Below are 23,766 nucleotides of genomic sequence, written 5' to 3' on the forward strand. Positions count from 1 at the left end.
GGAAAAGGATACAAGGTAGTGGTCGGAGACTTGGAGGAGTTGCAATGAGGTTAGTGGAGGAACAGCATCTAGTAAAGATGAGGTCGAGCGTATTGCCTGCCTTGTGAGTAGGGGGAAGGTGAGAGGGTGAGGTCAAAAGAGGAGAGGAGTGGAAAGAAGGAGGCAGAGAGGAATGAGTCAAAGGTAGACGTGGGGAGGTTAAAGTCGCCCAGAACTGTGAGAGGTGAGCCGTCCTCAGGAAAGGAGCTTATCAAGGCATCAAGCTCATTGATGAACTCTCCGAGGGAACCTGGAGGGCGATAAATGATAAGGATGTTAAGCTTGAAAGGGCTGGTAACTGTGACAGCATGGAATTCAAAGGAGGCGATAGACAGATGGGTAAGGGGAGAAAGAGAGAATGACCACTTGGGAGAGATGAGGATCCCGGTGCCACCACCCCGCTGACCAGAAGCTCGGGGTGTGCGAGAGCACGTGGGCGGACGAAGAGAGAGCAGTAGGAGTAGCGGTGTTGTCTGTGGTGATCCATGTTTCCGTCAGAGCCAAGAAGTCGAGGGACTGGAGGGAAACATAGGCTGAGATGAACTCTGCCTTGTTGGCCGCAGATCGGCAGTTCCAGAGGCTACCGGAGACCTGGAACTCCACGTGGGTCGTGCGCGCTGGGACCACCAGATTAGGGTGGCTGCGGCCATGCGGTGTGGAGCGTTTGTATGGTCTGTGCAGAGAGGAGAGAACAGGGATAGACAGACACATAGTTGACAGGCTAGAGAAGAGGCTACGCTAATGCAGAGGAGATTGGAATGACAAGTGGACTACACGTCTCGAATGTTCAGAAAGTTAAGCTTACGTAGCAAGAATCTAATTGACTAAAATGATTAAAATTATAGAGTACTGCTGGGGTAGGCTAGCTGCGTTGTTGACACTACCCTAATCAAGTCGTACCGTTGAGTGTGAAGTTTCTACAATGCTGCTTATCGGGAGCTAGCTGGCTAGCTAGCAGTGTTGGTTATGTTACGTTGTGTTAGGAGAACGACAATATCTGGCTAGCTAACCTAGAAAATCGCTCTAGACTACACAATTATCTTTGAAACAAAGACGGCTATGTAGCTAGCTATGTAGCTAGCTACGATCAAACAAATCACACCGTTGGGACTGTAATGAAATGAAGTGAAAAAGTGATACTACCTGTGGAGCGGCGGAATGCGACCGAATGCGAAAGTTCTATTCAGTAGACGTTGGCTGGCTATTGGCTAGCTAGGAGTGTCTCCTACGTTAAGGACGACAAAATAGCTGGCTAGCTAACCTCGGTGAATTAAGATAATCACTCTAAGACTACACACTCTAAACTACACAATTATCTTGGATACGAAGACAGCAAAGACAACTATGTAGCTATCTAATACTACACTAATCAAGTCGTTCGGTTGAGTGTGATAGTTACTACAGTGCTACGGTAGCCGGTGAACGTATGCTAGCTGGCTAGCTGCTAGGCAGATAGGAGGGCGACGAAATACGATAATAACGCAATTATCACTCTAAGACTCCACACTCTAAGCTACACAATTATCTTGGATACGAAGACAGCAAAGACAACTATGTAGCTAGCTATGTAGCTAGCTAACACTACACTAATCAAGACGTTCAGTTGAGTGTGATAGTACTACAGTGCTACGGTAGACGGTGAACGTGTTGGACAGATAGGAGACGACAGATAGGAGACGACGAAATACGATAATTACGCAATTATCTTTGATACAACGACGACTATGTAGCTAGCTAAGAGGAAATTGCTAAGATTAGACAAATCAGACCGTTGTACTATAATGAAATGTAATGAAATGTAATGAAAAAGTTATACAACCTGCAGACCGAAGCGCGGATGCGACCAGATCGCTCCAACCACTGCAGGAACAATAAGTAGTAGAGCCTTATTCTGGTCCAGAATATGATAAAAAACAAACAGATTGAAGGTTATAAAAGGTAATGTCAAGGATATTGGTCTACTGATGTGATTTAAAGTGTTGGCAATGGAGTAAATCAACTGCTGCTTTCTGTGAAGCAAAGCCCATGTTGAACACCTGCAATAAAAAAGAAATGTAACTTTGTTTGCAAACTGATATGTATTAATGCCAAAATAACATGATTTTTATATATATATACATACACACACATACATATATACACACTACCATTCAAAAGTTTGGGGTCACTTGTTTTTGAAAGGAAAGCACATTTGTTGTCCATTAAAATAACATAAAATTGATCAGAAATACAGTGTAGACATTGCTAATGTTGTAAATGACTATTGTAGCTGGAAACAGCTGATTTCTTTATGGAATATCTACATAGGCATACAGAGGCCCAATATCAGCAACCATCCCTCCTGTGTTCCAATGGCACGTTGTGTTAGCTAATCCAAGTTAATAATTTAAAAAAGGCTAATTGATCATTAGAAAACCCTGTTGCAATTACAGTATGTTAGAACAGCTGAAAACTGTTGTCCTGATTTAAAGAAGCAATGAAACTGGCCTTCTTTAGACTAGGTGAGTATCTGGAGCATCAGCATTTGTGGGTTTGATTACAGGCTCAAAATGTCACTCCTAGGGAATGCTCAATGAGGTTAAGAAGAATCCTGGCGTGTCAGCTAAAGACAGAAATCTCTAGAACATGCCAACATCTCTGTTGACGAGTCTACAATACGTAAAACACTAAACACGAATGTTGTTCATGGAAGGACACCACAGAGGAAGCCACTGCTGTCCAAAAAAACCATTGCTGCACATCTGATGTTCGCAAAAGAGCACCTGGATGTTCCACAGCGTTACTGGCTAAATATTCTGTGGACATATGAAACTAAAGATGAGTCGTTTGGAAGGAACACATAACACTATGTGAGGAGAAAAAAAGGCACAGCACACCAACATCAAAAACTCATCCCAACTGTAAAGTATGGAGCATCATAGTTTGGGGCTGCTTTGCTGCCTTAGGGCCTGGACAGCTTGCTATCATCGACAGAAAAATGAATTCCCAAGTTTATCAAGACATTTTGCAAGAGAATGTTAGGCTGTCCACCAATTGAAGTGTAACAGAAGTTGGGTGATGCAACAGAACAACGACCCAAAACACAGAAGTAAATCAACAACAGAATGGCTTCAACAGAAGAAAATACACGTTTGTGTGTTATTATTTTAAGCAGACTGTTGGTCTATTGTTGTGACCTAGATAAAGATCAGAACACATTTTATGACCGATTTATGGCAAAATCCAGGTATTTACAAAGGGTTCACATACTTTTTCTTGCCACTGTACCTTATAAGTATTCCGACTCGAAATTGAGCTCAGGTGCATCCTATTTCCATTGATCCTCCTTGAGATGTTTCTACAACTTGATTGGAGTCCCTCTGTGGTAAATGAAATTGATTGGACATTGATTTGGAAAGACACACACATGTCTATATGAGGTCCCACAATTGATAATGCATGTCAGAGCACAAAACCAAGCCATGAGGTCGAAGGAATCGTCCGTAGAGCTCAGAGACAGGATTGTGTCGAGTCACAGATCTGGGGAAGGGTACCAAAAAATGTCTGCAGCATTGAAGATCCCCAAGAACACATTGGCCTCCATCATTCTTAAATGGAAGAAGTTTGGAACCACCAAGACTCTTCCTTGAGCTGGCCGCCCGGCCAAACTTAACAATCGGGGGAGAAGGGCCTTAGTCAGCGAGGTGACCAAGAACCCGATGGTCACTCTGACAGAGCTCCAGAGTTCCTCTATGGAGATGGGAGAACCTTCCAGAAGGACAACCATCTCTCCAGCACTCCACAAATCAGTCCTTTATGCTAGAGCGGCCAGACGGAAGCCACTCCTCAGTAAAAGGCACATGACAGCCCGTTTGGAGTTTGCCAAAAAACACCCAAAGGACTTGCAGACCACGAGAAACAAGATTCTCTGGTCTGATGAAGCCGAGATTGAATTATTTGGTTTGAATGTGAAGCGTCACATCTGGAAGAAACCTGGCACCATCCCTACGGTGAAGCATGGTGGTGACAGCATCATGCTGTGGGGATGTTTTTCAGCGGCAGGGACTGGGAGACTAGTCAGGATCGAGGGGAAGATGAACGGAGCAAAGCACAGAGATTTCCTTGATGATAACCTGCTCCAGAGCGCTCAGGATCTCAGACTGGGGCGAAGGTTCACCTTCCAACAGGACAACAACTCTAAGCACATAACCAAGACAACACAGGAGTGGCTTCAGGACAAGTCTCTGAATGTCATTGAGTTGCCCAGATAGAGCCTGGACTTGAACCCAATCTAACATCTCTGGAGAGACCTGAAAATAACTGCAGTGACGCTCCCCATCCAACCTGACAAAGGTTGAGAGGATCTGCAGAGTAGAATGGGAGAATCTCCCTCTCATACCCAAGAAGACTTGAGGCTGTAATCGCTGCCAAGGGTGCTTCAACAAGGTACTGACTAAAGGGTCTGAATACTTCTGTAAATGTGGTATTTGCTTTTTACATTTAATACATTTGCTACAATTTCTAAAAACCTGTTTTTAGTTTGTCATTATAGGGCATTGTGTGTAGAATGATGAGAATAAGGCTAACGTAACACAATGTGGAAAAAGTCAAGGAATCTGAATACTTTCCGAATGCACTATATAACTCAAATGTCTATGTGAATTTGGTCAGGTTGCCCAAAAGGTTACATATTGCAGCTTTAACAAATAATATACATATTTACAAACAGCGTACCTATTAATGAATTACAATGCCATTATTTGTAAACATTTTAAGCATGTATAAACATAATTACAATTCAGAAGCATTTATGGCATTCATAGTAATTTACAAAACACATAAACATTTGTAATGGCTTATTCATGAAAGTTATTGTAAAGGGTAATCAAGTTCTGTACAGCAGGTTACCTATAGACAGCCCTTTGAACTAGTATTCGTTTGAAGTAGTTTTTACAATACTACTATTGTATGACTTTTATAATGACCTTGTTGTTTATTCAGAAATGTTTACAAATCTGTACCAAGAATCAACAACATTCTATTAAATTAAGGAAGCCACACCATATAATGAATTTAAAGAATCGTTGTACAGCTTCCATCAAGTATGTGAAACATTGCAGTGTCTCTTTAAAAAAAAGTGGGAGTGTGAAAGATGGCTCGTGAAAGAGCTGGAGAGATCAATAGAAGGCACTAGAAACAACCATCTAAGAAAGAGCACAATGTATTTTGACTGAAAATGAATTGGAATATATAATAAATATCTAGCTGATTAGTATCGTCATAGGGGAAATATGCCTTGGATGGATCTGTGTTTGATTTACATTGTTTCACAGATCACCTAACATTTCATGTCATCATGGGAATACAAGAAAAGGAATACGGCCCATAATCTTTTTATTTGATTTTGAGTTCGGGAGGAATGCAACAATCTCTCTTTATAATTTCCCTCCTCATCTTTTTGCCCTGATTGTATGTTATAGGCGTTGTATATTTCACCCTTTCCCACCGGATCCATTTGGTTCCTCCTCCTCAGGAAGTGGAGACGCCAGAGACGAGGACTGCCTTCAGCTGCTGCCTTCCTGGCGGGGCCCGCTATCACTCTGCGATGCCCTGTTCATTTCTAGCGTGGAGCTGCATGCAGTAGCGAGGGACCACGCAGGGGAAGGATGCATTTAAAGCAGGATGTGTGCTGGATGCTGGGAGACACGGCAGCGATAGCAGCAGCAACAGCGAGCACAGAGGGCCTGGGAAGCGCCCACCCCCTCTCTCTCCTCCTTTTCCTCCCCCCCTGCAGGACCATGCTTGCGTGAGGGATGAGGCTGTGCACAGGGACGCCAGGCCAGAGCTGCGGCCTACTTCTTCTCACAAGAGCCGGGCTCTCGACTGCAAGATCTGTGAATGCTTTGCCACCATCAAATCATCAGCATCTTTGGTAGGCAGGCTCCCTCTCCCAGCTGTTTGCATAAGAAACAAGGGAGGGGGGGGGTTCTCGATCTCCGTCCTTTCAGCTGCACATCTGTAGTCATGGCAACCGGATCCCGTTAATAAGTGTCATTTTTTCAATCCTCCGTTTTCCCCCTATGCCTGTGCTTTTATATGTGTGTAATCTTTTGGATATCTATCAAATCTCTTTCGCTATCGGTTTATCATGATTTCAAGTGTTTTTGTTATTTATTTACAAGCTGTACCTTAACCATTCAATAGTAGGCCTGCAAACCAGGCTCATACCGCTCCATTTGTGGCTACATATACAGTATGTACGTGACAGATATATTAGCATGAGGAACACCACATTAACGTTCAAGGCACCCTCTTTATGTTCATGTATGTAGCAACCATAATTGATGATGCATGTGCTATGTTACTAGCATGAAATCTGAGCCAAGCAGCAATGATCAATCAGTGAAGAGGAACCGTGTGCATTATTTCCTGCCCTGGAAAATGCTATCCACAGATACTGTAGCTAATAATCCCCAGGAATGCCCACCAATTAACAATGGTGTGCGATTGTGTGTGCATGTGCCTTTGCATGTGTGTTTTATGTGTCAAATTTATGACAGGATTTGTGATAGGTGGTCATAGAGGCCATCTTTAGTTATAATTGATTGAAGTTTACATGTGTTGGACAAGAACGCAGATTATATTTGGTATAATCTGGAATTAATTTAGTTATACTACATCAAGGGTGAAATTCAGAGAATGCTCTCTAGAGTAAGAGCAAATACATAGAACCAAATAAATACTAGTTAGCTTTAGGTGTACTGTATATAGTCCGTGTGAGGACTCTATTCCATTTAAGGTATTCTTGCAAAGACTAAAATATGTGAAGTTATGTTTCAGATTCACAAAGAACATTGTTCTACTGTATTTTAAGGTCTATTACTGAGTATGACTAGGATACTCGTCCATGTTGAACGATACAGTACATTTTAATTTGACAGTCGTCTTCCTTCACAGGCCTTCTTGCTTTTCACCCCTGACCGTTCTCTCTGTGGCCTCCGACCCCTGACCCCTGTGTCCAGGTCACCAGGTAGATCCAGGAGCATGAGCAGGACTCTGAGCTGCGGGAGCAGATGTCTGGTTATAAGCGCATGCGGCGGCAGCACCAGAAGCAGCTGATCGCCCTGGAGAACAGGCTGAAGGCGGAGATGGATGAGCTTAGGCTCCGGTTGCAGAAAGAAGTGGAGACCCACGCAAACAACACTTACATAGAACTGGAGAGACTGGCCAAACGGCACGCTGTTCACACAGACAAAGAGGTGAATGATGTACTGTCTGGTAGGACAGTAGGTCCTGATTGGTATGAATGAGGTGTAAACTGAATATGTTCAAACTCCTTGATTAGATGGCATCCTTAGAATTTTGCCCTTTCAGCATAATGTCAGAATTTTAAACAGAACATCGAAGGGAGGTGATACACCTTTAATTCTGGAACATTTAATATGTTCCCGTACAGTTAAAGGCAGCTACAGCAGAGGAGAAGAGGATCCAGCAACAGATCATTGCCCAGCAAAAGAAGGAGCTGACCACCTTCTTAGACAACCAGAAGAGAGAGTACAGGCTCTGTAAAGAGAAGATCAAAGAGGTAAATGTATGAATCATTAACAAAATGTTTCCTCTTTGTTTGTGTGAAATTGTTTGCATTTTCCATCCATTCTCTCCATTTCATGTTTTTATTTTTAATTTAACTAGGCAAGTCAGTTAAGAACAAATTCTTATTTTCAATGATGGCCTAGGAACAGTGGGTTAACTGCCTGTTCAGGGGCAGAACGACAGATTTGTATCTTGTCAGCTCGGGGATTTGAACCACTAGGCTACCCTGCCGCCCCATGACCCACTAAGCCCTGGTTCTTGTCTGGGTGTTGCAGGAGATGAATGAGGACCCCAGTACACCCAAGGAGGAGAAGCAGGAGCGTCTGTCCAGGCACAAGGAGACGGTGCAGCGCTCACAGGCTGATGATGAGGCCCATCTCCTTGACCAGCAGAGGCTGGTCTATGACAGGAGTTGCCGGGCCATGAAACGCAGGACACTAGTCAGGAGGCACGAGTTTGAACACGAGCAAATGAGAGAGGTACAGTTGCTCTCTGAGATTTAGTTAGCTAACAGGAACATGCAGGGTCCATGATGCTGATAGATGTGTGCTTTTATATCCCTTCTTTATCAGTCTGTTGTATGATTGCTTTCTTCAACTTTGCCTCATAGTTCCTGGTAAAATAATCATCTCAACCTCTTTTATTAAATGGCCTAATTTGCACTGTACAAATCTGAAGAACTGTATATTTAAAATGAAATGGAAAGATGAGGAATATGTCCCGTCCCAGGAGCTGAATAAGAAGAAGACCCAGAAGGAGATGGAGCAGGCCCTGATGATCCGACAGGACGAGTCCACTCAGGAGCTGGAGCGCAGGCAGCTGCAGACACTGCAGAGGCTCCGTGTTGAGCTGATCCGCCTGCAGCACCAGACCGAGTTGGAGAACCAGGAGGAGTACAACGGCCGGCGGCAGAGAGAGCTGCACAGGAAGCACGCCCTAGAGCAGAGGCAGCAGCCCCGGAACCTCAAGGTGCATCGAATCTATACCGCAGCTGTTGCACTGTAAATTTGGTTTAGTAAGAGCCAATGAGAAATCATTCTGTGCCTGTACATCTAGGCAAAGACCCTTTAGTTAAAGTTGTACCCCTGGTCAGACTGAAGCTCAGTCGGCACCCAAAACTGGCAAAATTATTGTTTCTTACTGTATATTTCTTACAATTTTTCTTTCCATTTGTCCTTCTGGAGATGTTGGAGATGCAGATCAAGAAACAGTTCCAGGACACGTGTAAAGTGCAGAACAAGCAGTACAAATCCCTGAGGAACCATCAGCTTGAGGTCTCTCCTAAGAGTGAGCACAAAGCCATCCTAAAGTCACTGAAGGAGGAGCAGACACGCAAGCTCGCCGTGCTGGCCGAGCAGTACGAGCAGAGCATCAACGAGATGATGGCCTCACAAGCGGTAAGGGGACTTACCCTGAACCTCCAAACAGTCACACAATCTCTGCTGGTACATGCATTACATTTTTTGCCAACTTGGTGGCCTTGTGGTTAGAGTGTCCGACTTGAGATGGGAAGGTCGATCCCCGGCCGAGTCATACCGAAGGACAAAAAAAATTGGACCTGATGAGTCTGCTTGTCACTCAGCATTAAGGAGATGGATTGGGTTAAGGCCCTGCGATAGACTAGTATCCTGCCCAGTGGTGTATTTGCACATCAAGCTGCCTCACGCTACAGAAACAGGAGATAAGCTTTTGCTCCTATGAGTTGTTCCAGCTTGTGCAAGGCTACTTTACTTACATGTATTTTTAACCCCTCTCGCTCTCGTCTCTCTGGTCCTCCAGATGCGTCTGGAGGAGGAGCAGCAAGGAGAGTGCCAGGCATTGAAGCAGCAGCTGCAGCAGGAGATGGAGCTCCTGGATGCCTACCAGAACAAGACCAAGGCCCAGACAGAAGCCCAACACGAGCAGGAGCTGCAGAAGCTGGAGCAGGAAGTTTCCTTACGCAGGGCCCACCTGGAACAAAAGGTATGTTTTGATTATTTTATAAATAACACAGACTCTTTAAACTGACCACTTCACTTATTTTATTGTTTAATATTCAACAATTGTGGATTCAGATTGAAGAGGAGCTGGCCTCACTTCAGAAGGAACGCACTGAAAGGATCAAGCACCTGTTTGAACGGCAAGAGAGGGAGATGGACGCTTTCGATGCAGAGAGCGCTAAGCTGGGGTTTGGGAGCTTAGGATCACTGGACTTCCCCAAGGAGGACGACAGATGAAAATGGATGTGTGTGTGGAGGACTCTTTGCTTCTGGTGTATGGTGTAGACACGTGCTTGCACGGTTTCACTGTCGACTTGACCATTGTCAACCTCCACAGTGACAATGCTGGATAACTCTCTTTTTCTCTCTAGTCTTTTAGATACCACATCACAGCATAGTGCTGTCATGTGCCAGGGGAACTACTTTTGTGCAATTTAAAAAAGGGGGAAAATAAAACAAGAGGAATTCAAAACACAAGACTAAAGCAAGACAAACCAAGAAAGAATGCTTATCAAAAATAAGAACTGACTCTTTACTCCATGCCGTCACAGCTCCTTTTGGTATAAAATTCAGGAAATTTTAGTAAAAATGAGCACTTTGATATGTTTAAGTATTAACCATGTTCATATAATGCTTAATGCGTATGTCACATGGAGGGGCATTGTGGAATGTGATCTGCGGACTACACCGTGATGTTTAGCTGCTTCATCTTTCTTCTCAGAGAATGTGAATAATACTGGATGTGAATACTGTGAGCTAAAAAGAGGGTATGGGGACGGTGTCAGATGTATGTACGCAGTTTTATGGAGAGCTTTTACTTAATTCCATATTGAGCTAAAGAATATAGTCCTTCACTTTTTTAAACAATTACGATATTTATGTTCCATTGTTCAGTATTTAGGATTTATTGGCATCAGTTTGATCAAGGTGTGTATTTTATCACAATGATTCAACTCAGTAAAACTGCTTATTGTTGCATGCACTTTAAAGACACATTCAGGTTGTGAAGTAAAGCATGAATCTGTCAAGAGATTTTAGCCGTTTGTAAATAAGTGGTCATAGCATTTTTGTTTTAATGCCTATTGATACTGAACATAAGCGCCATATTAGATATGACAATTTCACAAATGCCTTTATTTAAGTTGTGCCTATGAAGCGGTTTTCATTTGTCGTTCTTTCATGTTTGTTTAGCACGGCCAACACCATTGTTTGTTCCATTCCAATTTGTGAATAATTTAATGTTCACTAATCAAAGGTATTGTAAAGGAAATGGTGAGAATTGTGCTGTATAACTTTTGATATAAATATTTGTATTTGAGAACCTAACTAGGAGATACAGAAGATGTGGTCGATTACTTGATGAAGGAACTTCACATTATAATTTGGAATGTTTTTTTTTGTCACAAATAAAACTGACATGGTAATACAGTAGATCAACATACTGAAAACGAATCACTGCAGACTTATCAGATTGTATAAAAACAGTTTAATGATATCACAGAATTACTGTAAATACATATTTTTTAAAGATGTCTGGCAGGTGGTTGCTTTGTTCTGGGTTGCATTCAAGTCATAGCTGTTTAGCTACCAGATGTACAATGTTTTGTAGTGTTCACGGTTGTTATTACACATAAGGTTGCACAATGTGTCCATTACAGTGACTTGATTTCTACTATCACCATCAGCCTTTGTGATCCTGTGACACAGACAGAAGACCAGATTGAATGTCTGTCTATGGATGTTACAAACTATTTCAAAGTGTCCAGGGTGAACAGTTTCAAAAGATTTCTTGAATGCAACCCTGGTATTTTGACAGTTGCCTCCAAACTCTCCTGTTCCCTATACATTGATAAGTGATGGAAATCATGCTCTTCATAGTGGTGGGCTGGGCAAGTGAGATTGAGAATGGTATAATATCTGACACAAATGCAAGAGAACTAACTTTGGAATTCGAAATACATGAATAAACAACTAATATTTTAAATGTGAACAACCCAGTATGGCATTGTTTATACCCCCAGACTTATGGCTCCTTGCAAGAATTCAAGTGTCAAAGTTATTTAGTAGGACTCATTTTTGGAATGATTTGCTGTAAATTACTCCTTTGAAAGCAAAATATTTTGAGTTTGGAAGGTTTTTCAGATTGTAACTTTTGTTGACAAATGGTTAAGATCCATATGCTATTTTCTCTGGGTTGGTTGAAAATGGTTTAAACCTGTTATGAACCAAAGTGTTTATGTGGACTTCAGTTATAAAGAAATATGTATTTAGCTAGAATAAAGGGGACTTTCCTAAACTAAGCCATGCAGCATTTCCTGTGTGGCACAGACAAAATAAAAGAGATTCTCTTGAAACATGATGACTGCATCAACATCCTGCATCCAATTTCAGTGCATGAATGTGCAATTATTTCATTCTTTCCTGTATTGTTACCATATGCGTTATATACAGTATACACCCGGACATGACAAAGTGTTATTGACCCGAACAACCGCATACTGTAAGGAGTCACAAGAAATACAAAAAATAATAATAGCATGTCAGGTTCACTAGAAGGGACACTCCATAGTTCCCACAGTGCTGTGTGTTATGTTGGTGAAGGAAGTTACACGGCAGTGCTTCCTGTGTTTCCTCGATGCCCTGTGGTCTACCATTTACCATGCAGACTGTGCATCTCTTTTCATCTGGCTGTAGGGGAGGGACATTCTCACTGGCTTCAAGTCTGTATTCACTGGCAAGAATTCAACTGTAAGTTCCTCGAAGTGTTGACTGGCTGTGGTATCAGCAGCAGCCTTTTAAACGTTGGTCAAATGGAAAGTACCCTGGGATGAAGGGTAGAGGAGTTGTGGTGGAGGCACTTTACACTTACCTGAGTTGTGCTGACAGGGATGTGGTCGTATGAGTTCCCCCTCACTTTTCTCAAGCAGTCAGTCATCTGATAGAACTAGAGTCCCTGCTGATGTAAATCAGAATAAAATGCTCACCTCCAAAAACATTGCTGAGTTGAAATGGGGACATGTGGATGATAATCATTAAAGGGAATGAGTGTACATAAGTAAATGCATTCTCACGTAACACACACACTGGGCAAAAACTGGTTCAATCAACATTGTTTCCATGTCATTCCAACAAAAAAATTCAATGTGATGATGTTGAATCAATGGGGAAAACTGATTGGATTTGAAAAAAGTTGTCAATTGTATGGAAATGTAGTATTATTTTCACCAAACCTAAACACAATGACAGTGATATTTTTCGTAGGTTTCACGTTGAATTCATATTAGTTGACAACTCAACCAAACATATATCAAAACTAGATGTTGAACTGACGTGTGACTTAACAGGAACCAGGATTGAGATGTCATGTTATTCATACAGCATAAAGCAATGGTGTAGGTCAGTGGTTCCCAAACTTTTTATAGTCCTGTACCCCTTCAAACATTCAACCTCCAGCTGCATACCCCCTCTAGCGTCAAGGTCAGCGCACTCTCAAATGTTGTTTTTTGCCATAATTGTAAGCCTGCCACACATACTATATGATACATTTAAACATAACAATGAGTGTGAGTTTTTGTCACAACCTGGCTCGTGGGAAGTGACAAAGAGCTCTTATAGGACCCGGGCACAAATAATAATAATCAATCATTTTGCTCTTTATTGAATCATCTTACATATAAAACCTTATTTGTTCATCAAAAATTGTGAATAACTCATCACAGGTTAATGAGAAGGGTGTGCTTGAAAGGATGCACGTAACTCTGCAATGTTGGGTTGTATTGGAGAGTCTCAGTCTTAAATTATTTCAAATCAAATCAAATTTTTTAACAATTCCACAACAGTTTTCCACACCCAGTCTGTGCCTGTATTTAGTTTTCATGCTAGTGAGGGCCGAGAATCCACTCTCACATAGGTACATGGTTGCAAAGGGCATCAGTGTCTTAACAGCGCGATTTGCCAAGGCAGGATACTCTGAGCGCAGCCCAATCCAGAAATCTGGCAGTGGCTTCTGATTAAATTACAATTTTCACAGAACCCCTTGTTGCAATTTCGATGAGGCTCTTTTGTTCCGATATCGGTAAGTGGACTAGAGGCAGGGCATGAAAGGTATAACGAAACCAGTTGTTTGTGTCATCCGTTTCGGGAAAGTACCTGTCTATTGCGCAAACAACTCATTCAGGTGCTTCGCTATATCACATTTGACATTGTCTGTAAGCTTGAGTTCATTTGCACACAAAAAAATCATACAATGATGGAAAGACGTGTGTGTTGTCCTTGTTGATGCAGAGAGCGAAGAGCTCCAACTTCCTAATCATAGCCTCAATTTTGTCCCGCACATTGAATATAGTTGCAGAGAATCCCTGTAATCCTAGACTCAGATCATTGAGCGAGAAGAAACATCACCCAGATAGGCCAGTCGTGTGAGAAACTCATCATCATGCAAGCTGCCAGACAAGTGAAAATGATGGTCAGTAAGAACTTTAAGCTCGTCTCTCAATTCTAAAAAACATGTCAATACTTTGCCCTGTGATAACCAGCGCGATTCTGTATGTTGTAAAAGCATTACATGGTCGTTGCCCGTATAGTTGCATAGTGCAGAAAATACATGAGAGTTCAGGGGCCTTGCTTTAATAACACAGTTAACCATTTTCACTTGTATTGTCCAAAACGTCTTTCAAGCTGTCAGACATTCCCTTGGCAGCAAGAGCCTCTTGTGGATGTACAGTGTACCCAACTGCTTGCACGTGCATTACCATTCCACTATGTCTCCCTGTCATGGCTTTTGTGCCATCAGTACAGATACCGACACATCTTGACCACCAAAGTCCATTTGATGTCACAAAGCTGTCCAAAATATTCTCTCCTATTGTCCTGGTTTCAAGTGGTTTGCTTAATTGACCCCCCATAAATGTAACAGACGTATACCAGGAGCTGTGCCAGGCCCGCCATGTCTGTTGACTCATTCAGCTGTAACGCATAGAATTCACTGGCTTTTAAGCGAAGCAGTAATTGTTTCAAAACATCTCCTGCCATGTCACTGATGTATCGTGAAGCAGTGTGGTTTGATGAGGGCATTGTCTATAGTTCCTCCAGAATTGTCCCAGCCATATCCACGGCAGCAGGAAGAATTAAGTCCTCCACAATAGTATGGGGCTTGCCTGTCCTTGCCACTCGGTAACTCACCATATAAGACGCTTCTAGCCCCTTCTCATTAATGGTATTAATGTTGCTTTTATACATGTCTTACTACTCAAAAGCAATCTTAATTATTGCAACAACAAAAAATCCTGTGGCTTATTTTTCAAATTGGTATGTTTTGCTTCTATATGTCTGCGCATGAGTGAAGGTTTCATCGACTTGTGAGATAGTACTTTTGCACATATAACACACCATGGCTGAGGAAAGGCACTACTCCAAATATACACTACCTTTCAAAAGTTTGGGGTCACTTAGAAATATCCTTGTTTTTTAAAGAAAAGCTATTTTTTTTGTCCATTAAAATAACATCAAATTGATCAGAAACACAGTGTAGACAATGTTAATGTTGTAAATGACTATTGTAGCTGGAATATCTACATAGGCGTACAGAGGCCCATTATCAGCAACCATCACTCCTGTGTTACGATGCCACGTTGTGTTAGCTAATCCAAGTTAATAATTTTAAAAAGGCTAATTGATTATTAGAAAACCCTTTTGCAATTATGTTAGCACAGCTGAAAACTGTTGTCCTGATTAAAGAAGCAATAAAAATGTCCTTCTTTAAACTAGTTGAGGATCTGGAGCATCAGCATTTGTGTTTTTTTTACAGGCTCAAAACAAAGAACTATCTTCTGAAACTCGTCAGTCTATTCTTGTTCTGAGAAATGAAGGCTATTCGATGCGAGAAATTGCAAGAAACTAAATATCTCATACAACGCTGTGTACTACTCCCTTCACAGAACAGCGCAAACTGGCTCTAACCAGAATAGAGTTAGAACTTGTTCTCAACTTGCCTACCTGGTTAAATAAAGGTTAAATAAAAAAAATATAAAAAAATAGAAAGAGGAGTGGGAGGCCCCGGTGCACAACTGAGCAAGAGGACAAGTACATTAGAGTGTCTAGTTTGAGAAACAGACACCTCACAAGTCCTCAACTGGCAGCTTCCTTAAATAGTACCCGCAAAACACCAGTCTCAACGTCAACAGTGAAGAGGCGACTCCGGGAGTTCCTCTGTCCAGTGTCTGTGTTCTTTTGCCCATCTTAATCTTTTCTTTTTATTGGCCAGTCTGAGATATGGCTTTTTCTTTGCATCTCTGTCTGTGATAAACTTGGATTAGCTAACACAACGTGCCATTGGAACACAGGAGTACTGGTTTCTGATAAATGGGCCTCTTACGCCTATGTAGATATTCCAGGTGGCGAATCGCATCTCTGCATGTCTGGCAGACATATCAGTGTGTCTGACGGATCAGTGTGGATGACGGATCACCACCTCAAGCTGAACCTCGGCAAGACGGAGCTGTTCTTCCTCCCGGGGAAGGACTGCCCGTTCCATGATCTCGCCATCACGGTTGACAACTCCACTGTGTCCTCCTCCCAGAGCGCTAAGAACCTTGGCGTGATCCTGGACAACACCCTGTTGTTCTCAACTAACATCAAGGCGGTGGCCCGTTCCTGTAGGTTCATGCTCTACAACATCCGCAGAGTACGACCCTGCCTTACACAGGAAGCGGCGCAGGTCCTAATCCAGGCACTTGTCATCTCCCGTCTGGATTACTGCAACTCGCTGTTGGCTGGGCTCCCTGCCTGTGCCATTAAACCCCTACAACTCATCCAGAACGCCGCAGCCCGTCTGGTGTTCAACCTTCCCAAGTTCTCTCACGTCACCCCGCTCCTCCGCTCTCTCCACTGGCTTCCAGTTGAAGCTCGCATCCGCTACAAGACCATGGTGCTTGCCTACGGAGCTGTGAGGGGAACGGCACCTCAGTACCTCCAGGCTCTGATCAGGCCCTACACCCAAACAAGGGCACTGCGTTCATCCACCTCTGGCCTGCTCGCCGCCCTACCACTGAGGAAGTACAGTTCCCGCTCAGCCCAGTCAAAACTGTTCGCTGCTCTGGCCCCGAATGGTGGAACAAACTCCCTCACGACGCCAGGACAGCGGAGTCAATCACCACCTTCCGGAGACACCTGAAACCCCACCTCTTTAAGGAATACCTAGGATAGGATAAAGTAATCCTTCTCACCCCCCCCCTTAAAAGATTTAGATGCACTATTGTAAAGTGGCTGCTCCACTGGATGTCATAAGGTGAATGCACCAATTTGTAAGTCGCTCTGGATAAGAGCGTCTGCTAAATGACTTAAATGTAAATGTAATAAAAAATCTGCCGTTTCCAGCTACAGCTAGTTTCTGATCAATTTTATGTTATTTTAAAATGGACAAAAAAAGTGATTTTCTTTCAGAAACAAGTGAACCCCAAATCAATGTAGTTCTCATCATATAAGCACCTTCGATGGTCCAACTCTGTCTGTTGTTCGGTGCTTTCCCGGGTAAGGGGGCAGTAAGTAGCTCTTCGGCTGCATTAGATTCACAACTGTCAGTGTCCATGCTAGCTGGGCTAACAACAAATGTAGAATTACTGATACTAGCATTGGTTGTTCTCATGGAAGCAGAACAACTTGTGTTGTCGACAGGTGCAGGTGTAGTACTGCTGGTAGTAGGAGTACTACACCTGCACCTACTGGTAGTAGAGCTGGTATGTGTCTCTTTGGACGTGGCCCCTACTTTTTTAACCATTCATCAATTTTCGAGCAAACGGAATGAGCAGCAGCTACGTTTGGCTACATATGGACCGTTAGTGGAATTCCCGCGAGAGAGTAACGGTTAACGTGATTGGATGTTAATTATTTGACTAGGCTACCTGTATTTGACATTGTGTTGTTATTTCGCTGAACACTAGGTTGAATTTTTGGCAGTGAAACGAGGCTACTCAGGAGAGAACCCCCCCCCCCCCCCCTCTGTTTGAAAATGTGAGCCACATTTTATTTGGCGTACCCCTGACGGCATTGCTAGGTGATTATGACACCCCACAGACTTCAAAGTCTGAGTCAAGCAGAAATGAAGCAACACGCATCATTCTTACATTATGTCATGAGTGAGCAAAATGTCTCTCAAAAATAAATGACTGTTTTCAGTACATGTCCCACTTTGGTGATTCATTTCACAAATGTCATCACTGAAAATTCTTAATTGTTTGGGTCATGGTTGGTTCATTCAAATATTTGGGGATTGTGGTTGAAAATGGAGAAGCATGCTTTTTTTATTGGCTATAAAGAACAATCTGATAAGTAATTGGACAATCCTCATCTGATGAAAAAAGGGCCTCTCTGAAATAGATTTACCTATAAGGAGTTTCCTGACAAAATAAACTTTTGTAGGTTTCAACAGCCTTCGAGGTGTGGCTTGGTTTGGTGCTGGGGACAGAGACCGACACTACAGGTAGAAGAGACAGGGGTTAGTTGTCACTTTGTGTATTTTTCAGCACCAGTATAGCTTACACAACTATTTATTTATGAATATTTATGGCTCATAACTCCATGTTGAAATAAGATACTCTATGAGGATAAAAAGGGTCCCCATCTCAATCCTGGTTCCTGTTAAGTCAATGCCCATTGGGAACAGAGAACAGTTCAACATCTAGTTTTGATTTAGATTTGGTTGAGTTGTCAACTAATGTGAATTCAATATGAAATCTACGAAAAAGATCACTGTGTTTTTGCATTTAGGTTAAAAATACTACATTTTCTGAAGTTGACGACTTTTTCCCACGTTGATTCAACACCACCACACTGTATGTTTTGTTGTTGAAATTACGTGGAAACACAGTTTTGACAAGCAGGTCCAGACCGGAACCAATCATAGATGTTTATGTTTCACAAGTTCGGACAGCACAGAATACAGTAGAGCACAGTAAAGAAAAAATGATGTATTCAGTATAATACTGTTGAGTACAGTAAAGAAAATAAAAGTAGTGTATTCAGTTCTATACAGTAAAGAAAATAAAAGTAGTGTATTCAGTACAACACAGTAAAGACACTAAAATTAAACTATAGTTCTGTACAGCAAAGTAGGATACAGTACAGTAGAGTTCAGTATAATGTACTGTATTGTATCCTTCTGTACTCTACTGAATTAAACTGAACTGTACTGTACTATACTTTGGTCTATACTGTACTCTACTGAATTAAACTCAACTGTACTCTGTCGAATTCAACTACTGGACTGTACTGTGCTGTCCAAGCATTTGAAACATAGATGTCTTTTCAATGTACACTAAAATAAATATACTAGGAGTCTTTTCAACGTCATTTAGCTTACTTGGTACTTTGTTACAATGGGGATGGTTGTCAGATTGTGACATGCAATCCCAACATCAATGTGACAACTATCCCTCAACCACACCCCCAATGCTAATTATGATGCTAGTTAAACACATGGATTGACCTAGGAACTCACAAATAGGTTTTCAATAAAGCACTCCCTTTACTCTTTCAATAATAGTAATTGTTTATGGATAGTCCCATAATATACCTACATGGCATTTGGAAAGTATTCAAACCACTTGACTTTTTCCACATTTTGTTATGTTACAGCCTTATTCTAAATGGATTTAAAAAATAATAATTCCCTCAATCTACCCCGTAATGATAAAGGAAAATAGTATTTCTAATCAGTATTCAGACCCTTTACTCAGTACTTTGTTTAAACACCTTTGGCAGCGATTACAGCATCGAGTCTTCTTGGGTATGACGCTACAAGCTTGGCACACCGGTATTTGGGGAGTTTCTCCCATTCTACTCTGCAGATCCTCTCAAGCTCTGTCAGGTTGGATGGGGAGTGTCACTGCACAGCTATTTTCTGGTCTCCCCAGAGATGTCCGATCAGGTTCAAGTCCGGCCTCTGGCTGGGCCACTCAAGGACATTCAGAGATTTGTCCCGAAGCCACTCCTGCGTTGTTTTGGCTATGTGCTTAGGGTCATTGTCCTGTTGGGAAGGTGAACCTTCACCCCGGTCTGAGGTCCTGAGCGCTCTGGAGAAGGTTTTCATCAAGGATCTCTCTGTACTTTGCTCCGTTCATCTTTCCCTCGATCCTGACTAGTCTCTCAGTCCCTGCTGCTGAAAAACATCCCCACTGCATGATGCTGCAATCACCAAGCTTCATCGTAGGGATGGTACCAGGTTTCCTCCAGACTTGACGCTTGGTATCCAGGCTTGACGCTTGGTATCCAGGCCAAAATAGTTCAGTCTTGGTTGATCAGACCAGATAATCTGGTTTCTCATGGTCTGAGAGTTCTTTAGGTGCCTTTTGACAAACTCCAAGCTGGCTGTCATGTGCCTTTTACTGAGGAGTGGCTTCCGTCTGGCCAATCATGCATAAAGGCCTGATTGGTGGAGTGCTACAGAGACGGTTGTCTTTCTGGAAGCTTCTCCCATCTCCATAGAGGAACTCTGGAGTCACCATTGGGTTCTGGGTTACCTCCCTGACCATGGCACTTCTCCCCAGATTGCTCTCAGTTTGGCCGTGCGGACAGATCTAGGAAGAATCTTGGTGGTTCCAAACATCTTCCATTTAAGAATGATGGAGGCCACTGTGTTCTTGGGGACCTTCAATGCTGCAGAAATGTTTTGATACCTTTCCTCAGATCTGTGCCTCGACACAATCCTGGCTCGGAGCTCAATGGACAATTCCTTCGACCTCATGGCTTGGTTTTTGCTCTGACATGCACTGTCAACTGTGGGATCTTATTACAGAGTGTGTGCCTTTCCAAATCATGTCCAATCAATTGAATTTACCACAGGTGGACTCCAACCAAGTTGTAGAAACATCTCAAGGATGATCAATGGAAACATGATGCATATGAGCTCAATTTTGAGTCTCATAGCAAAGGGTCTGAATACTTAAGGTATTTCTATTTTTTATTTTTTATAAATTTGCAAATAATTCTAAAAATCTGTTTTTGCCTTGTCGTTTTGGGGTATTGTGTGTAGATTGATGAGGGGGAAAAAACAATTTAATCCATTTAGAATAAGGCTGTAACGTCAAGGGGTCTGAATACTTTCCGAATGCACTGTTTGTACTGATATATAAGTTGTGTGTGACATTTTAAAATGTATGTATTTCAGTCCTCCACTAATAATGTTCTGTACTATGTATTGTTTCTTGTGGATCCCAGGAAGAGTATCTGATGCTTTTGCAGCAGCTAATTGGGATCCTAATTAATACCAAATACCCCTCCTAGATTTTGAGTAATAAGCACTGTGATAACCAACCCCGGGCTCCTCTAACAATCAAGAAGTGGTAATATTGTCTCATGGCCTAATTTGGTGACTCTGACCCATTCTTTACTCTGTCTTTTACGCACTGGTGAAAGTCTCCTGTTGAGAAACTCTTCCTGTGCGTTGACAGCTTCCCGTAAGGCCACATGCAAGGGTTTCTCATGAACCTGAAAATGGTCTTAACTGACGTAAGTAACCACTGTGCGCTCACTCTGTTTTGTTTCCTCTATTGACAAGAGCACAGCTTTACAGTATTTTCGATACTCCATGCACATCCTGTGTGTAACTACAAGGTAATCAAAAATGTATCATTGTATGATACCCAAACTCAGATTGCAACACTGCATGCATCGATTTACTGTAAAACCTCACAACCACTTACTCTAGGTGGCGACAGTACTATCTACAATGAATTGTGTCATAGTGAGTTGACCTTTTGTGACTGATATAAAACAAATGACAAACAACCTCACATATGCATAGGTTATTAAATGAATATTAGTTAACTCAGCATTTACAGTACCTCAAATAGTATAATCCATTGACAGTTATGCTGTTTGTAAATGTATGTGCTCAATATACACAACTGAATACACCTGCAATGCATATTTGTTGTAGATAGATCTGGTATTCATTTAGATTTGACATCAGAGAAAATAATTCATGTCTGAAAAAAGAAATTCTGGGGAAATTGGGTTGCTTCACAAAGAAAGAGCCGAGCACGTCATTTCCTCCAATGACAAATGTGTGGTTTCAGTCTTTTAAAAGGTTTTTCAGGGGAGTGATCATGACTAGTTTGTGTCTGACACTTGGCCTATGTCACTGTATGAGAGATGAGTGGTCATGTAAAGAATATGTATCCTCAGCTGTCCATATCACAAGCAGCAAGAAGTAAGTACAATTACATTATACAACCAAGAACTATATTTCATATTCTCTAATTGTAAATTAAACCATTTGCATACTATACTTTACTTTGCTGTAATGTCTTCAGTATTTATAGAACATACATAGAGCAGACTTTGAATGTATGATGCTGTGCACATAATTGCATATTGATTTTTGTTGTTGTGCATGAATGACTGTACTCAGTGCACAGGTGCAAGCTTAGTACAGATGTAGGATCTTAAATTTGAGCCAGTTTGATACAACAGGGGTTGAAACAAATTCTCAGCAACAAAAAAAGCGATCAAATTAAGATCCTACATCTGTATATGTACACTCAACTTTTGGGTCCTTTGCTCATGTATACATTTTACATATTGTAACCGTTACCACAGCTACTTATCACAACATATCTATTTCAGAACTTCATACTTCTAATTTAGATTTTCATGTAACACTGCTAAGGTAGCATGATTAAGTGTCTGTGATAGAGGTGTTGGCGTCAAATCACATCTATTTATCTAAGTTGTCACAAAATGCTTAAACAGAAACCCAGCCTAAAACCCCAAAGAGCAAGCAATGCAGACGTAGATTTCAAATTGTGTTATATCTTGCTCCTCAGCATTGCTCTCCCTGTTACTGGTGGCTGCCATTGATTCAATGAATGCTGGAATAGCATGTAGAAACCAACAATGTGAGAGTCACATACAAAGAAGTTCCAAGCTAACCAGATTCATACATATGGAATCTGTGGACCTCTTAAAAATATATGTAAGTAGAAAATCAATGCCATAACATTTATCCAGAATTATAGCCTAGTGTAACATGCATACATTGTCCACAGTCTAATGGGAAATGTAAAACTGCTTTAAAGCTACATTATTGACAAATCATAACGCATTATACTTGTGCTTCCAACAACTTCCTGATCTCCAGAAGGCCAGTCAAGGAGACCTGTCAGAGCTGTTCTGCCAGATGCCAATCAACATTGTTCCTGACCCAAACATCTCTGGCCTGGACCCCTCAGAGCGGATGCTGAGCATCTACTCCCACTGTAAGGCTTTCCTACCACACCTGAAGAGAGTCACTGAGCAACAGAGGGACTTACAGCCACCCTCCAGCCCCCTGCTAAACAACCTCACCACTGCCCAGTACCGCACTAGTGGTCTGGCCAACCAAATAAACTGCATTTACCAAACACTCTTTCCAAACCTGCCCATCCCACTTGAACCTGTAGACGGACCGACGTCAATACACCCCTCCCAAAACGTGTTCCAACAGAAGGTCTATGGTTGTGTGGTTCTGAAGAATTTCAAGGAGCTCCTGTCACAGATCAGACATGAACTAAGGACCATAAAGAACCAAATGTGCAAAAGTAGGACATTTGCATACACAAATGCACTGTTCTGAGGCCAACTTTCTATTATATTTTATTTATTATTTATTTGTACACGTGTTCAGAAGTTACGGAAGCTTATTGCTGCCACTGAAAAAAAACTGTCTGCACAAATGTTCGACTTTGAATAACTTAAATATATTTTGTTTGTGTTGAGAATGAATTAACTTAACTTGTGTGTTAAAATTGCCCTGCAGTATTCTTGTAGACTACTGTGAGATTTTAAAATGAATGTCTTTTGTCAAATCTGAGTCACTTTAATAGTTTTGTCCATTTTAAGTTTTGTGAGCAAATTAAAAATAAGTATTCTCGCAGCCTGTGCTCAAGTGAAGTCTATGACGTTAGCCTTAGACTGCAGAACTTCCACACAGTGGTCCCAACATGAGATATGCCAGGAAGCAATTGAGACACAGTCTGTGATCTCATCTCACAGTGACACGTCTTGAAGACTAAACAGCATCTGATAGGAAAGATTTTGTGAAAGTGGCGGGCTTCTGTCTGGCCAGTCACAAGGTGTGGGTGTGTATGGGTCAGATTATGTGTGTGTTCTGGGGTGACGCGTTCACATAGATGTAATGGTT

At 42.0% G+C, this 23,766-nt stretch overlaps 2 protein-coding genes and 1 long non-coding RNA gene across 4 annotated transcripts; 2 read left to right on the top strand and 1 right to left on the bottom strand.

Moving 5' to 3' along the window:
• Window positions 1–1,476: 1,476 nt before the first annotated feature.
• On the bottom strand, window positions 1,477–15,208 carry LOC135563829 (uncharacterized). The gene is made up of 3 exons (XR_010460574.1): window positions 12,460–15,208; window positions 9,347–9,561; window positions 1,477–7,581 (listed from the first exon to the last, which is right to left on the bottom strand). It is a non-coding gene; the product is annotated as an uncharacterized LOC135563829 (long non-coding RNA).
• LOC115105842 (serine/threonine-protein kinase TAO3-like) lies at window positions 7,092–11,949 on the top strand. Its single transcript, XM_029628267.2, has 7 exons — window positions 7,092–7,277; window positions 7,475–7,603; window positions 7,887–8,090; window positions 8,341–8,580; window positions 8,796–9,008; window positions 9,391–9,573; window positions 9,666–11,949. Exons 1-7 carry the CDS (start codon window positions 7,092–7,094, stop codon window positions 9,825–9,827), a joined length of 1,317 nt encoding a protein of 438 aa, XP_029484127.1. The 3' UTR covers window positions 9,828–11,949.
• Window positions 15,209–21,453: 6,245 nt separating the features above from the next.
• LOC115105843 (uncharacterized) lies at window positions 21,454–23,499 on the top strand. Of its 2 annotated transcripts, none has more exons than XM_029628270.2 (3): window positions 21,454–21,795; window positions 22,412–22,560; window positions 22,729–23,499. In XM_029628270.2, exons 1-3 carry the CDS (start codon window positions 21,738–21,740, stop codon window positions 23,197–23,199), a joined length of 678 nt encoding a protein of 225 aa, XP_029484130.1. In that variant the 5' UTR covers window positions 21,454–21,737; the 3' UTR covers window positions 23,200–23,499. The 2 variants fall into 2 exon arrangements, with proteins under 2 accessions (XP_029484130.1, XP_029484129.1); XM_029628269.2 differs by having other exon boundaries at window positions 21,469–21,795; window positions 22,726–23,499.
• The last annotated feature ends 267 nt before the right edge of the window (window positions 23,500–23,766 follow it).

Source organism: Oncorhynchus nerka, linkage group LG22 (assembly GCF_034236695.1).
Source record: "Oncorhynchus nerka isolate Pitt River linkage group LG22, Oner_Uvic_2.0, whole genome shotgun sequence".
Lineage (NCBI taxonomy): Eukaryota > Metazoa > Chordata > Actinopteri > Salmoniformes > Salmonidae > Oncorhynchus > Oncorhynchus nerka.